Source organism: Tympanuchus pallidicinctus, unplaced genomic scaffold (assembly GCF_026119805.1).
Source record: "Tympanuchus pallidicinctus isolate F22 unplaced genomic scaffold, pur_lepc_1.0 scaffold12, whole genome shotgun sequence".
Taxonomy (NCBI): Eukaryota; Metazoa; Chordata; class Aves; order Galliformes; family Phasianidae; genus Tympanuchus; species Tympanuchus pallidicinctus.
In genome coordinates, this window is record NW_026294637.1 from 595,501 (window position 1) to 609,870 (window position 14,370).

At 43.7% G+C, this 14,370-nt stretch overlaps 1 protein-coding gene across 1 annotated transcript in view; it reads left to right on the plus strand.

Annotated features, from left to right (window-relative positions):
* CTDSPL2 (CTD small phosphatase like 2) overlaps positions 1-9,161 on the plus strand; it is a 33,901-nt gene extending 24,740 nt beyond the window's left edge. The window contains exons 9-13 of the mRNA XM_052672681.1: positions 4,950-5,012; positions 5,109-5,188; positions 6,773-6,899; positions 7,715-7,810; positions 8,300-9,161. Of these exons, the coding sequence (XP_052528641.1) occupies positions 4,950-5,012; positions 5,109-5,188; positions 6,773-6,899; positions 7,715-7,810; positions 8,300-8,365 (432 nt within the window). The 3' untranslated portion in view covers positions 8,366-9,161. The remainder of the gene's footprint in view (positions 1-4,949; positions 5,013-5,108; positions 5,189-6,772; positions 6,900-7,714; positions 7,811-8,299) is intronic.
* The last annotated feature ends 5,209 nt before the right edge of the window (positions 9,162-14,370 follow it).

The following is a 14,370-nucleotide window of genomic DNA, read 5'->3' on the forward strand; positions in this document are numbered from 1 at the left end:
TAGAATTCGCTCTTTAGAGGTTCTTGACATCGCTGACAGAATCAGGAAGGCGAAAGCTTTGGTTTTTTCCTTCCCTCACTTGAGGGATCTTGGTGCGACTTTGAGTGTTTTCCTTCTAAATTGCCATCCTTTTAGTGGTTGTGTGTCTAAATGAGAGTGGCTGAAGCTTAATCAGGATTTTATCTGTAAGAAATTGAAGTCAATGGAAAGAGTGACTCAATGGTATTTGTAAATGCTTATTTAACAGCATTGTATCAAGGCTGTACAGACACGGGTACAGTAAAGTTGCTGTGCGGGTCCTAGATAAGTTTTGTCTGAGCTTTCTCTGGAGCCTAGCTTGGAATTACAAAGGAACAAAAGCTGCTTGTGAGTCTGAGAAAGTCAGAAAGTCAGCCACCAGCTGTGAGCACACTGTGGTCATTATGTTCTGGTCACCTGGTTTTACATCGCTCTGGACAGCATTCACCTCTTGCTGTGTAACAGTTAATAAGCAGGAGAGATATTTTAAAGATGTTTAACTGGAGTGTAATACACAAAAAGACAAATGATCTTCTGTAGTGCAAGTTGAGGTTTGTGGATATCACGTGCCCTTTTTAGTACTTTCAGTGAGCAGCCTTTTCCAGTGTCTGTCTTTTGCTCAGCAATCCACCATTGCCTCCAGTAAGTGCCTTGTGAATTCCATCTCCATGGTTCATTTTGGAAGTGACTCCGGTTGCCCACAAAGAAGCAGATGCTTTTTTGTGTGAGTTAAGTCAGCAAGCTGCTATATATAAAGCCTGCTGCAAACAATACCTAGTGTGCAAGTTGCATTGCTGAAGATGCTTTCATTAGTATCAGAAGATCTACCACTTCTGTGTAGGCTTTCAGAAATATTAGACAATTACTTATTACTTTCTTAAGAGAGAGTAAAACCTAGCTCAGTATGCATTTTCTGTCTGAATGGCTGATTTTCCTTGCACTAAGGCTGACTAATAATGCAAAAGTAGATCTGAGCTCATATCATGTTGATTCTTACCCTTCTAAAGGCATCTGTTGCACTGTTGCTGTGATGATAAACGGGTGCTTTCTCAGGAAGATGCTCCAGAGCCGATCTCTGCAAAGTAAGACAACAGTAAGAGTCAGACTGTGTTCTGCTGGAGAAGGCTGTGGTAATGTGTACCTGAACTGCATCGGCCTTGAGCTGAGCAACGAGTTTCTAGGCCAGGAACTCAGCTCCATTGCTGCTTGTTTCAGTGACTGGTAGCCTATTGTAAAAAAGAGTTTTTGAAAATAAGGGCTTGACTGTTCAGAAGCTATTTCTCAGAACTTAGCATGGAGTGTGCAGAAAAGAATATGTGACACATGAGCACAGAGCAGAGTTCTTCTAACTGAAAAGTTACAGCGCAGTTCTAGCACTGACGTGCTTCTTTTTTAATCTTTGGGTGAGTCACAAAGTCATTGATTGCCATTTAAAAAGGAAAAAGATCTGTAAGATGGGGGCAGTTGTGCTTGCTTATTTCAGGTTTTTGAGACCATACATTTGTCTGTTTCCTCAGTTGAAAAATCTCTAGATTATACCAGTGTTTATGTTTTGGACTCAATGAAAAGACAGTATTTGTGAAGCTGAAGTTTTAACAAATAATAAACCCAGTAAGCACTACCTGGCATCTGACAGTAAAAAGTGAATGTTCATCTCTTCCACTGAAAATGAGGTTTTCTACCATTTGCAGTGTTGTGACACATCACGGTGAGCAGCTCATCTTTGTGAGAAATGTGTTTGTTGGGATATTGTCCTTGGTGGTCAGGAGGTTTCTGTTGTATTTGGTTCCTGTTGTGTGGCACCAGGTGCCAGCAGCTCACGTCAGCTCAGCGTACCTCCGCGCTGAGCCGTGCCAAAGGCAGCTGGTTTCAGTTCTTCAGTTTAAGAACTCTTCACTGATCTATTGCAGAGTACTGATTGTGATCCTGAGAGATGTTCTGGCAGCACACGGACGAGGTGTAGGTCATGGAATGCGGCGTTATGGACGTTCCATCTTGCTGTCACTAAAGGCTACTTAGTTGCTTCGTTTCTGTACTGGAATGAGGCAAATGGTGCTGGTGAATTCTGGCTCTCCTTCCTAATGAAACCTCTGCTCTGTTCCTCTGAAATATCTGAAGGCCTTTGGTGTCTTGGGCAGCATCCACAAAGCAGTCTGCTCTTAGGTCAGAAATCCTTCCTTCCTTTTAGCTTCGGAGTCAAACTTGGTGGGAAGACGTTGGCAATATGCAAAAAGAGAAGGAAGCTGAGGGAGAAAGGGGAATGCTGGTGTGTCCTGTTCTGCTTTAGTTACTTGGTTCTGCTCTGCTTACCTGGCGTTCTCTCGGCCGGTTCTGGCTGGAGGTGGGGATGTGATTGCCTTCTGCTCTGCCGCAGTGCCACAAACCACTCGAAGCAGAGCAATGAATTTGCCATCCATGTCACCCATGTGTGTATAAAGCACAACGAGAAATGCATCATCTGAAATGAAATTGCTTTTCCCTGGGCTTGTTGTTTGTGTTTGTACCTGAACTTCTTAGATATGAAGACAGCCGTTGCATTAAGATAGATAAACCCTTACAAGGATGTGTCAGTAATCTAAAGCAGAGCACACTGAAAGATGCTGTAATAATCCACAGACTAAACAAACTGAAAAAGAAAAGAGAAAACACGTGCACTTGAGGAACCCAAGCAATTATAAGTGCTCTTTGATGTAATTGAATGATCTTAAGAGTCATTCAGCTGGCCATTGATACAAATAAGTAGAACTCAGTCCAGACTTAAAATGAACAATGAATTCGATACTGAGTGCTTTCATAGTAGCAGGAGTTGACATACTGGCACATAGCTTCCTGCTGTCGCGTTGCTAGGAGAGTAGAAGAGATGGTAAGGAGCCTGGTTCTGAAATGACATCTGTGTTTTTTCCATCAAAGAGAACTGGTTTGTCAATTTGAAATTGAGCTCTTGAAGAAAACTTTGTACCAAATATCATCCTGCTTGCTTACCATTATTTGCAGCTACTGCCCTCCGTGCAGTGAAAACATTCATGTCGTGTGACTCGCTTTCAGTTTTCAAGAGTAAGATTTGGGTCCCAGTATGAAAAATATTTGCTCAGGAAAATCACGAGTAAAACAATCCTTTGCATCTGCAACAGAATGCTTGCTTTCCCTTAAACTGAAGGTTACACCTGTAGAAGATGCTGGCAGTGCTACTTGCTCTTGTATAGAGGAAGAGCAGGACAAACAACTTGCACTGAATTTGCAGTCACAGATAATTTGAATATTATTTAATGGTTCACCTGGAGGCTGAGTTATTTCGTATTGCGTTTGTCCTCGTGGTAAGAGAAACCACTCACCCAGTCTTTGAGCAAAACCTCACTGCCTTAGCAGAGCTGAATGAGATGTCATTTTCAGAAAGATTTCAGTGCCATCAGGAGACATATGGCATGAAGACACGCTTGTCAGCTCTGCATGCAGACAGTTGGCTGTTCAGGAGCGCCTTGGCTGGGTGGAGCTCAGAAACCCATGGCTGTGTCTCCAGCCGTTCTCTGTGGGCAGGCCGGGGTCCCTGCATCCTGACAGCGAGCTGCCCACAGGGAGAAGGGGAGCAGATGCTGGTTGTGCCATCAGTGAATGCATCTCAGCACGGCACGCGTGGCGATGCTGTGAGCAGATGTGACAGGGCTGCGTGCTCCTGGTGTAGAAAAAATACAGTTTCTGTTACCACAGTAACTTGTCACTCTGCAGGCTTAACTCAGGGCTTTAGATGCTTCAAGAAAGTAATAAAAGCCTTATTCAGAGTTAAGCTGAATAATGAAATTTCCCTTGGTTTAAAAATACATGCCTACTTGAAAGGACTAAGATCTGTTGCCACCTGTGCTAATGATAGGAAACTGCATTTATTTAAACCACTCCTCTTTTCTTTCTTTCTGTCTGCATATAAGTTTGATACAATTCAGTTCAATTAATGCAGATCCTTACTGGAGATTTACTTTTGAAAGTAAACTTAAGCCGATTCCTAACTGTTGTTAAAATAATTGGCAAAGCGGAAATTAACTGGGTTCAAATACAAGTCCAGCACGCTCCCTTTTCTTTCTGGGTACGTTAATGAAACGTTTCTCAAAGGCACGTAAGTCTACACGTGGGCAGTCTGTGAATCAAGAAGACAGGTAAGGTACGATAAGGTTGTTGTTCACCCCTCGGTGTGCGTCCCCACCACTGTGCTCCACGTGTGCCCTCACCTGGGCCATGGTGTTGGGCCGCTGTCCTGCAGCCGTAGATCCACGCAGTGCCTCTGTGCAGCCTAGGTCTTGTACTGTGAGCTCAGGAGCAGCGAGAGGAGACGCCAGCATCACCTCTTGCTGTGTCTCTTATCAGGGTCTGTTTTGTCACAGGGAATAATTTGAGTGTATGTGCAGTTCTTCTCTGGTGCGTGAATTAACTGAGCTTTGGAAGCAGCTGAAGCCAGGTGCTCGGGTTATTTCTGCCCCTTCTGACACCCCCATATTCAGCGTGCAACTCTTGGTAGAAGGAGGTTATTGGGAAGGCTGTTGTTACGTTGCCATGCATCATCCAGTCCTGGAGCTGATGCTGCCCAGCTGCTGAGGGCTGATTTAAAATGTTGAATCAAAGCAGCTGGCTTCAATTTTCTCAAGAAGTTATCTAACCTTTATATTTCAAATAATTATCTAGTTTTAAATACAGTTTAAATAATTTCTATCACATTCTTTAGTTATGCCTGATTTTGCCATATTGCGGTTTCTTTTTTAGCTGCTTAGGCTTCGAGCTGATTTAATTTTGCTTTCATTGAATTGTTATTCTGTAGGAAATTAGTATTTGCTTTCTCCTGAATTCATAACACTCATCCTGCCATAATCTGTACAAATCGATGCTTAACAGTGCGGGCGGCAGCTGCAGTGTTGTGAAGCCTTTAATGAAGTCCATCTCTGCTGCAGGTTTACGTGCGGTTAAGGCCGTTCTTCCGAGAATTCCTGGAACGTATGTCTCAGATTTATGAGGTAAAAATAATTCAGTATTGCCTTTGAATTTTATTTTTAAATTATTTTCACGTGTTTATACATAAAATAATTATTGTTTTCTTCTCTTGTCTGTAGATCATTCTTTTTACCGCTTCTAAGAAGGTGTATGCAGACAAATTACTGAATATCCTAGACCCTAAAAAGCAACTAGTCAGGTAAAATACCAAATGGCAGCCATGGCTGCTGTGGGCAAACGAGTCCCTTCCTAAGAGATGAGGGGACTGTCTCTTTATAGTTGTCTTTATGAATGCTATTTCTTACTCAGCCTCAAAATAATTTGTGAGTTATTCTGGTTTTTCATTTCTTTTGTTAATACTGAGCTTTGTTTGGAAGAGGTTAATGTTTCTCAAGAGCAGGGCCTTAAGACACAACGATTCCTATCAGGTGAATTTCTTTGTTGTCCCCGTCTGCAAGCAGACTGCTGCATGGGAAAGCTGAAAGTGCAGAGGGGATTTCTCAGGGATTCATTCTAATTAGGGACATGAAGAACTGCACTCAGCTGATGTTGGGTCAGTAAATTCGGTACTGGGATGTCATATTGCTGGAACTCCTGAGCCTCCTGAAGCACACAGCCAGACAGGATGTACAGACAAGTACTGTATTGCTCCTCCGTGTGCATCCGTAACGTGACGTTTTTCCCTCCAAGGGTCTGATACTTAGGATTGAGGACTGCAGTTTTATCTGTGCTGTGAACAGGAAAGGTAACAAAGCGTGCAGGCAGGCAGTATGCGAAGAATGTTCAGAAATTCTCTGAAATGCGTGTGGTGCATGAATGTAGCTGTGAGTCATGTGCCTCTGAGAAGCTGACATCAGGGCGTGATGAGTTCTGACATGAGCCTCGCAGTGGATTTGTCAGGCACTCCACACGTGTGACTCAGAATCTATATATAAATTCATTCGCTGCTGAGGCATCAGCTTATTTTCTTCCTTAGCAACATCAGGAACTCAGCCCCTTCATGAAAGTAGTAAGCATGCTACGTACAGCTTCTAAAAATTCCACTTACATATGCAAGCAGCTTTAAAGAAACTGCACTGTAATACTATATTGTAAAATCTGAAATCTGTCCTGTTCACAACTGATTTTTAATTACGATTATTCTGATATTTCATGAAATTTGTTTTATTCCCGCTCTTTTTAATGAGTTCTATTACTCTACCAATCCATTTACTAATTAATTAGTAATAAAAGAGAATATACTAATTGGAAAGGAAGAAGTTGATGGAATGTTTTGGCCTCAAGGCTTTTTTCAAGCTCTAAAAACTGAAAATAGGTTAATTGCCAACAGAGGTAACGTCAGAAGGGGAGAGCGTTTCACCCAGCGCTTTGCAGCGTGTGCTGCAGCGTTGGGAGCAGAGCAGAAAGGACAAATGCTGTAAATTGGTTGGAGTGCAGATCTCACCCCTGAGCTTTGGGCCTTGTGAAATAGTTTCAGTATCTCGGGTGCCCCTGTCAGGCCATCTGCAGGGAGGGTTAGAAGGTGACACCACGGCGACAAATGTTTCTTGCATCTGAGCTGAGCTTTCCTGCTTAAATACAGAACGGTTGCCTGCAGAACTTGATCAATGTAGAATCAAGTTTTCTTTTTCTGAGTGAAAAGCTCAGAACGTGGGACGGTTTTTAGAAATCTGGTAAGAAGGGAAAAGAGTGGGTAACGTTTGGCAGCACCAACTTCTCTTTTTCCCTAAGCCATGTAGGTGTTCAGTTTCTCTCATTAATGAGTATTCTAATTTAATCGCAGGCATCGACTTTTCCGTGAGCATTGTGTCTGTGTACAAGGAAATTACATAAAGGATTTAAACATTCTTGGTAGAGATCTTTCAAAAACGATCATCATTGACAATTCACCGCAAGCCTTTGCCTACCAGGTACGTGTGCTGCCGTCAGCAAAGCTTCTGCATGTGGGAAAATCTTTCCAAAGGAAGACAGTGAAACTCTACCTACACGTTACGCTTTGTATTTAAGTTTACAGAGCACACTGACGTTCAGGTTTACAAAGCCAGTCGCTCAGGTTTCCTTGCTCTTTTTGGATTCTTGTGAAGAATCAGTCCAATAGGAACCTGCCCTTACTTTAGGAAGTACCTGTAACCAGGCAGTGTTATTTTGCAGTTCAGCTTTTCTCCAGAAGCTGCCAGGTCTATTAAGACTGTCCCTTGGACGCTTCTGCAGAATTAGTTTTCTAGTGCTAATGAAGTAACTTAGGACAGTGGCTGGTTGGGTTCTCACTTGTGAAAATTGCTTACAATAAATGCTATAAAGTTGCACTCTGTGACTTAGATTGTTCCAGGCGTGTGGCACCATGACTAACACTGCTACAGCACGCGGGCTGCAGTGCCTCTGAGAGCCTGAACGGCAGAAGCCTGGTTGGCTTCCCCTCGTTAGCACAAAGTGCAGCCAGTGCTCAGCCGGTGCGCGTAGTTGGATCGTAAAGCTTTGGCAACGCTTCTCAGCGCAGCAGAACTTCTACAGCTGGGTCTGCTTCGGCTTTGGTGTGAAGTTTTTGCAATGATTCATGCAAAGTCATTGAGGGAGTCATTGCAGGAGTGATTTTTCGTACAAACTTTGGTTATGCATTAACAAACTTGAGCTTGGAAGCTTTTTTCCCCAAAATGTCATTTCACAAGTCACGTTTCTAGGTAAATTAAGTCAAGTCATGTGTTGACGTTTGTTTTTTTCACTTTAGCTTTCAAATGGAATTCCTATAGAAAGCTGGTTCATGGATAAAAATGACAATGAACTCCTAAAATTGATTCCATTTCTGGAGAAACTTGTAGAGCTGGTAAGTCTGTCTCTCCTTTATTTGTCAGCCTCACAACTCCCAGCCCGACGCGTTGTTTGTTCTTTCAAACAGCAGCATGTGCCTCAAGGCTGAAATTCTGACTGCTGGAAGTCGCGGGCGCCTCTTGGAAGGCGTTACTCTGTGCAGTAATGGAGAGGTTGTGCAGGGATTTGTTTACATAGCAGAAGGCAGAATGGCGTCATTTCCAACTGTGCTTTCAATCAGAGACTGGAAAACGGTGACACAAATTATAACGAAATGGAGAATTTGTAGAATTAAATACTGCCTTTATTCTTGAAACGGAAATCATTCGATTCCTCCGTTGTTGTGAACGTTTCGTAGCTGTTCCTGTGAGCCTCTTGTAATTAGAAACATTCACAGCTTCCAGTTTGTTGTGTTAATGCACAGCCGTTGGAGGCTGGCCCTGCTGTGGTCCGACCCGCAGAGCTGTTCATTCTTCTGACTCCCTCACGTGTGTTTTCCCTGCAGAATGAAGATGTCCGGCCTCACATCAGAGACAGATTTCGCTTGCATGACTTGCTACCCCCGGATTAAGCCTTCGGTCTGATTACTGGAGGGGGAGAAAATGCAGGACCCTTTTGGACTGAAACAAAACATTGCCATTACTGTTGAAATTTTGCATTTTTGTACCCCGTCTTGCTTTTCTTATCTTTGGTGCCCAACAATAATCAAGGGTTACAGAAAGAGACTTTATATATCTGAGATTGAACACAAACAGTACAATACAGTACAACGCAGTAGGTAGGCTAGAACAGAAAAGTCTTTAGAACTAGTGCGACTCCGATGAAATTTTTTATGTACAGGACATCTGCAGTTTATAAAGAATTCTGTTTCTGCCACCAGCAGTTTGACCTGTAGAAACACAGGATTTTATGATATAACAGAGATTGAAAAAAGAGTCTTCTTTTCTCTCTGTTCGGTGCTCTAAGTGGGTTTGTAGCCACTTTTCTGTTACTTTAGAGATTCTCATTTCAACAGGAATGGCCAGTAAAAGTTGTTTTTATTTTTCCTGTTAAGGTTTATAACCTTTTTACACTTTTGACCTGTATTAGATTAGAATTTCATTATGCATTCCTTTTAGTTGAGGCGCTTCATAGTTTTTCTGGGAATAGCCAAATTTTCTTAGTTTTTTATTATACAGTTGAATGGCCGTTTTCCTGCTTCGTCTGCCTGCATACTGTATATTTGTTTAAAAATATTCTCTAGTTTTAATCCACGTAAGTTTCATTTAGAAAGAAAAACCCCGCATTTATATTTTGTTTCTGTAATATTCTACTGTAGTTGAAATCTTTTCAAAAATCGAGAGACTGGCTAGATAAGAAGAATATAAGAATTACTAATATTCAGAATATTTTAAACCATTGTGATGGCACGTGCTCCGGACAGACAGTATCTTGCAGTGGCACAAACACCGGTGGACAAGGAATACCTCAGGCTGTCCTGTGCATGCCAGCCCTGCCGGGACAACAGCTTGGGCCGTGCGGGCGCCTCGCGTCGCAGTGCCGCTGCCTCGGGGCCGCTCCGCGAGCGGCGGGGGCTGCGGGCTCGGCGTTCCGGACGCGCTGCTGGGCCGCGCCGCTCCTCGCTGCGGTCCGTTGGAGCGGCGCCCGGCAGGACGCGAGCGCGGCGCCGTGCCGTCAGCCTGCCGTCGTGGTGGTCGCCATGCTATGCGGAAATAGTCTTTCAGCCGTGGTTCTCTAATGCAGCTGCTGCAAGAGGTCGATATTTTTATAATGGCGTGTAATCTCCTGTTGAGGAGCTTTTTATGGAAGGTATAATTTGTAAAAGTTAGGGTGTTTGCCTCTCGACTGCATTGACATGCCACAGGCTCAGACTGTTTTGTGTAAAAGATGTCACAGAACGGCACTTTTTCTAAAGAGAAGTTTGATATTTTGTATGCTTGTTAAGAAAGTACAGTATTGGAAATTAAAGGTGGACAACTGATAATTGAGAAGTATGTCAATTAATTTTTTATGTATATTACCTGTTTACTTGTACAATTTTATTGTACAAATTACATGCAGCTTCATTTTCAAATGAGTCCTTAAAGTAAGGAAAATCTTTTTAGGAAAACATTTAATTTTTGTATTTTTGATTTTAAAAGGCATGAGTTATGTCAACTTTTTCCAGTGTATTAATGAAGATTTTAACTTTTCATCAGGTTGAGTGTTTTCTTACTATATTATCTGTTGTGTATGTAGCTAGCACATTGTGTCACTGAACTGTTTAAAGAGATTAGCATGTAGAGCAAGCCTGTTTTGTGGAAAATCCTTATTCATTAAAAAAAATCATCATGGCAGATTTTCTGCAAAGAAGTGGAAACATTTGCAATTCAGAATACTGATTTTTTTTTTTTTTTTTTGTATTTAAAGAAAAGTATTTTGCTTGCAGGAAAGAAATACTACAGATTCATTTTAATGAGAATCTTTTAAATGTATTTATCTTTAGGGCATCTGGGCATCTTTACACTGTTTGTCTTATGTCTTTATTGAAATAAAATGTACAGAACATTACCTTTATATATGCTTTTGCGCAGCCGTGTGAGCCTGTACCCATCCGCGCTCCTGTTTTTATGTTGATGAGATGGTTCTGGAAATATTTATAGTTTGAAGATGGTCGGCTTGTATTTGAATTGCTACATGGTTTGCCAACTATTTTTTAGCTGCTCGTTAAGATGTAAATCTAAATCTGAGATTTTTAATTGGTTTTAACGGCGAATCCCTGTTGAACGTGGAATTCTTCCAGATTTCTTGGAGTAATTTACACCGTAGGACTGCTTTACACATCGCCAGGCTACCAGAAGGAACCCGTCTTTGCTCAGCAGCTCATAGCTGCTCTCTGACTGTCAGCAGGGACGACCGTCTGCCCGATGCCGTCCTGACACGCGCGTCCCGTCTCTAAAACATTCTAAAAGTGCTTTCTTTAGTTAAGGAAACCAAAGCATACATTGCACTTTACAGCTGTATCTGTGTTGTGATGATCAGATCAGTGAGGGAAATGGAAATGTAAATTGGAGGATTTAGTTCTACATAGATGCACAACAAAAGTTACAGAGGCTGCTTAGTAAACAGATTAAATATTAATACTTCAATGTGCTGCAAGTCTGATATTTATCATTCTGAACTTTCTTTGCAGAATGAGTCTGCCTTCCTCAAAATGCGAGTTGCTAACAATGTCAAAGACTTCTGGCATAAAAACAAGTCTTTGCACGAAGCAAAGTTCTGTTCCTTCGGCTTTGATTTCCATCAGCCTCGAGGCTGAGGCCTCGCTGTTTGACTTCAGTCTGGATCAAATTGTGCAGACCAAAATTGGCGCTGTCTCAGCTACGGCTGTTACTTGAGGTTGAATGTAGAACTGTGCTGCTTGAGCAGCTCATCGTGTAGCTGTATCATTTATTCTCGTGTTATGTATAGGAAACACACCATCGTATTTCCAAAGTTCTTAATGGTTTCATTTTTGTCTGCGGTTTCATTTGTGGTCTTCGACTTGATTCTGGCAATGTTTGCTAATTGAATGTCTTTGTATGTATTCTGTTCTAGGTTTGAGTGTTTTTCCTTTGGACAGCAAAACAACAGTATTTCGTACTTCCATTATTGGCTGCTTTTCTACCTTTGGTTCATTTCACCTTGCATCTCTATGGAAAAAGATTTTTTTTCATTATTATTCAAATGTATCTGAAAACATGAATGTTTCAAGACCTGATCAAACATCTTCCATAGGAAGAGTTGTATCAGCTGAATGCGTGCTGTGAGGAGGCACTTCTTTAAGCAGACCACTAAAATGTGTTACTAAAAGTAACCAGATGTATAAGTGCAGAACTGTTCGCTCTCACTCACTGTTGGAAGCAGGCATCCTCACTGCACACCTTCTCCCCTCCCAGACTCTTCCAGAGACCTTTTTAGGCGCGAGGTGGATTGGCACAACTGGCAAAGCATGGAGCCCAGCGAGGAGAAGGGCTGGGAGTGAGTGCAGATCTCATCAGCCTGCCTCCCAGTAGCAGCGTGGTGATGTGGGCCCGTGGTCTGCAGCAGCCTGTAATGGTAGAGCTTGGGTGGATGGTCAGGAAAGCTGTCCAGACACACGAGTGTTACTATCCAATACCCATGTCTCTTGATTTTTTTTTTCCTTCTGGTTCTGACTTCCTTACAGCGTTGCATTGCAAACCATAACCTTTATTCTCTGTGTAAATCAGCCGCAGCCTGTTGGTGCAGACATTAAGGTAGATGATGGCATTTGGAACTTAACAGGTGTGACTGAAACCGAGGAAAGCTCCGTCCGTGGTGGGGTGCCTACATCAGTGAATTGTGGCTGCTGAACTCGGTGTGTCCTCGCTGTCACTCCTTTCATCTGACTGGGGGACTGGATTAGCACTGAGCACACCTAAATTTGGGGAATTAGGAAAGTATCTGTGCCTTCTTTGTCTCCTCTCCATCCCGTGCTCCCTTCCGTTTGAAGGACTTGGAGAGCACACCTTTACAAAGCTAGAATTCCAGTGTGAAATTAATATTTACATGGCTGAAATTAATCTAGTATGTGTAGGTAAATGGGACGGATTTCAGGAAGTCAAGGCCAAAAAGTAAACATTTGCAACATAATTGAAAGAAAAGACCAAGCACCTACTGGTGTGATATCAGCACAGCTGTTGGGTTTGTTTCAAGTGCAACGAGAAACTAATTGCTGTTTCATTAAAATAACGTCTTCCGCTGTAAGTAGAATTTCAAGTTAAGTATTGGTTCTTTTTATAGGGAAACGACTTCTGTGCATTTGTGCAGCAGAGCAGGCAGGTGGTTCAGCCAACCCCATTGAGCTGCTTTAATCTCGTTATCAAAGCCTGATACAATAAAATGAAAAGATGAGTCAGGTGGCGCCTCGGCAGCGGCGCGGTGCTGATGGCCGCTTCTCCCTCCTCGGCCTGGGGATGGCGCTTCTGTCCCCAGGGCTGCGCTGGGCCTGAGCAGGAGCTGCTCGTTGGGTCGGCGTGCTGTGCTGCCCGAGGTCGGTTAGGGCTGCTGCAGGAAGGCTCACGGGAAGATGGTTTTTGTGGGAATGTCATCGCCACGTTGAAGTCGTTCAGCTGCAGAACAATGTTGTGTACTTCAGAGACATTGAAGGACTGTTCTCAAAGACCTGATCAGGCCAAAACTGTGTCATTGCAGATTTGCATCTTGGATTTCTGATGCTTAAATAAAATGGTTAACAAGTTGATAAATGGCTGATGAGAAGTAGTGTAGATGCATTGTTTTCTTAGCTAGTAGTCATAATTTTGTAAAAAACAAACAAAAAAGATATATATAAATTAAAAAAAAAGACAGCAACTTCTTTGTTTGGAAGCAAGCAAGGAAGGCTTGTTAAGGATTGACTTGTATAGGTTCTGTTAAGCACATCACTATTTTGGTTGTCTTGACTGTGTAATGTAATATTGTTTTGCTTTATTTTTTTTATACTTGCAAAAATGTCATTGTACTGATAGGCTGAATCTTGTAAAATACAATTGGAAGAGAACCAATGTTCTACAAATTTGTGTTTTTTTCTGCTATCATTTCTAGTATATAGAATCATAAAGATTTATATTAAATATTTATACTCTAGCTACTGTTTTATTTTTAGCTACTATCAGTCCAGCGCTGAAAATTCAGTTCTCTGTTGAGCAAGACGTTTCTCGTGTCAGTTTTCAGCCTTAAAACTGCAGGAAAATAAGTGTTGGTTGCGCTTTTGAAAAGCTGAGGCTGCTGGAGAATAAAACGTGCGGCGTGTGGGCCGGAATCGAACGGAGCTGTTAACAGCGGGCGCGGAGCTGCTACGCTCCCCCCGCACAGAGCAGCCCGGGGTCGCGGCGGGCCTTCGTTTGGAATCCGCGGTGTCTGTGGGGAGGAGGCTGGAGAGGAGCGGTGGCTTCGGGCCAGGCTGTGGCTCTGGCTGACGGGCACCACGAGGCTCCAGCTTCGCGCCAATGCTCGGCACGGGTTTCAACTTCTGGGTCTCTCAGTCCTCGTCTCGGATGTGTCGCTGTGTGGGAAGTCGTTCCGTGCTGGGACAGCAGCGCTGCGCTGGCGGGAAGGCTGCAGCGCGCTCCGACACAGCTGGGCGCGCACCCACAGCGTCCCGGGCCGGAAGGCGACCGATGCGATGCGCTCCGACGGCAGGAGATGCAGCGGCGCAGGAACCACCCGCACCACACGTCGGTGATTCGAAGACACCTCGGCAGCTTTTCTTCCGCGTTTTTCCCAAGATTATTCCCGTTCTTTTCACATCGACTCAAGGACCAAGCCGCAGAGCCCAGGTTTCTGACAGGCTTCACCTCGCGGGCCGCCGCCTCAGGCCGGGGCAGCCGCGCCCCGGGGCCGCGTTCTACGGGCTCGTGCTGCCGCGATGGCGACTCTTATGTTTCTGCTATATGCGGAGCGGGCCAGCGATCCGTCACGAGCCGTTCTACGGCTCCCCGCGCCGCTCGCACGACAGCACGGAGACCCACCCCGCCGGGAGGGACTGCGGAGGCGGAGCGGCCGCTCAGCCCTCCCAAGATGGCGGCGCGCCCGTTC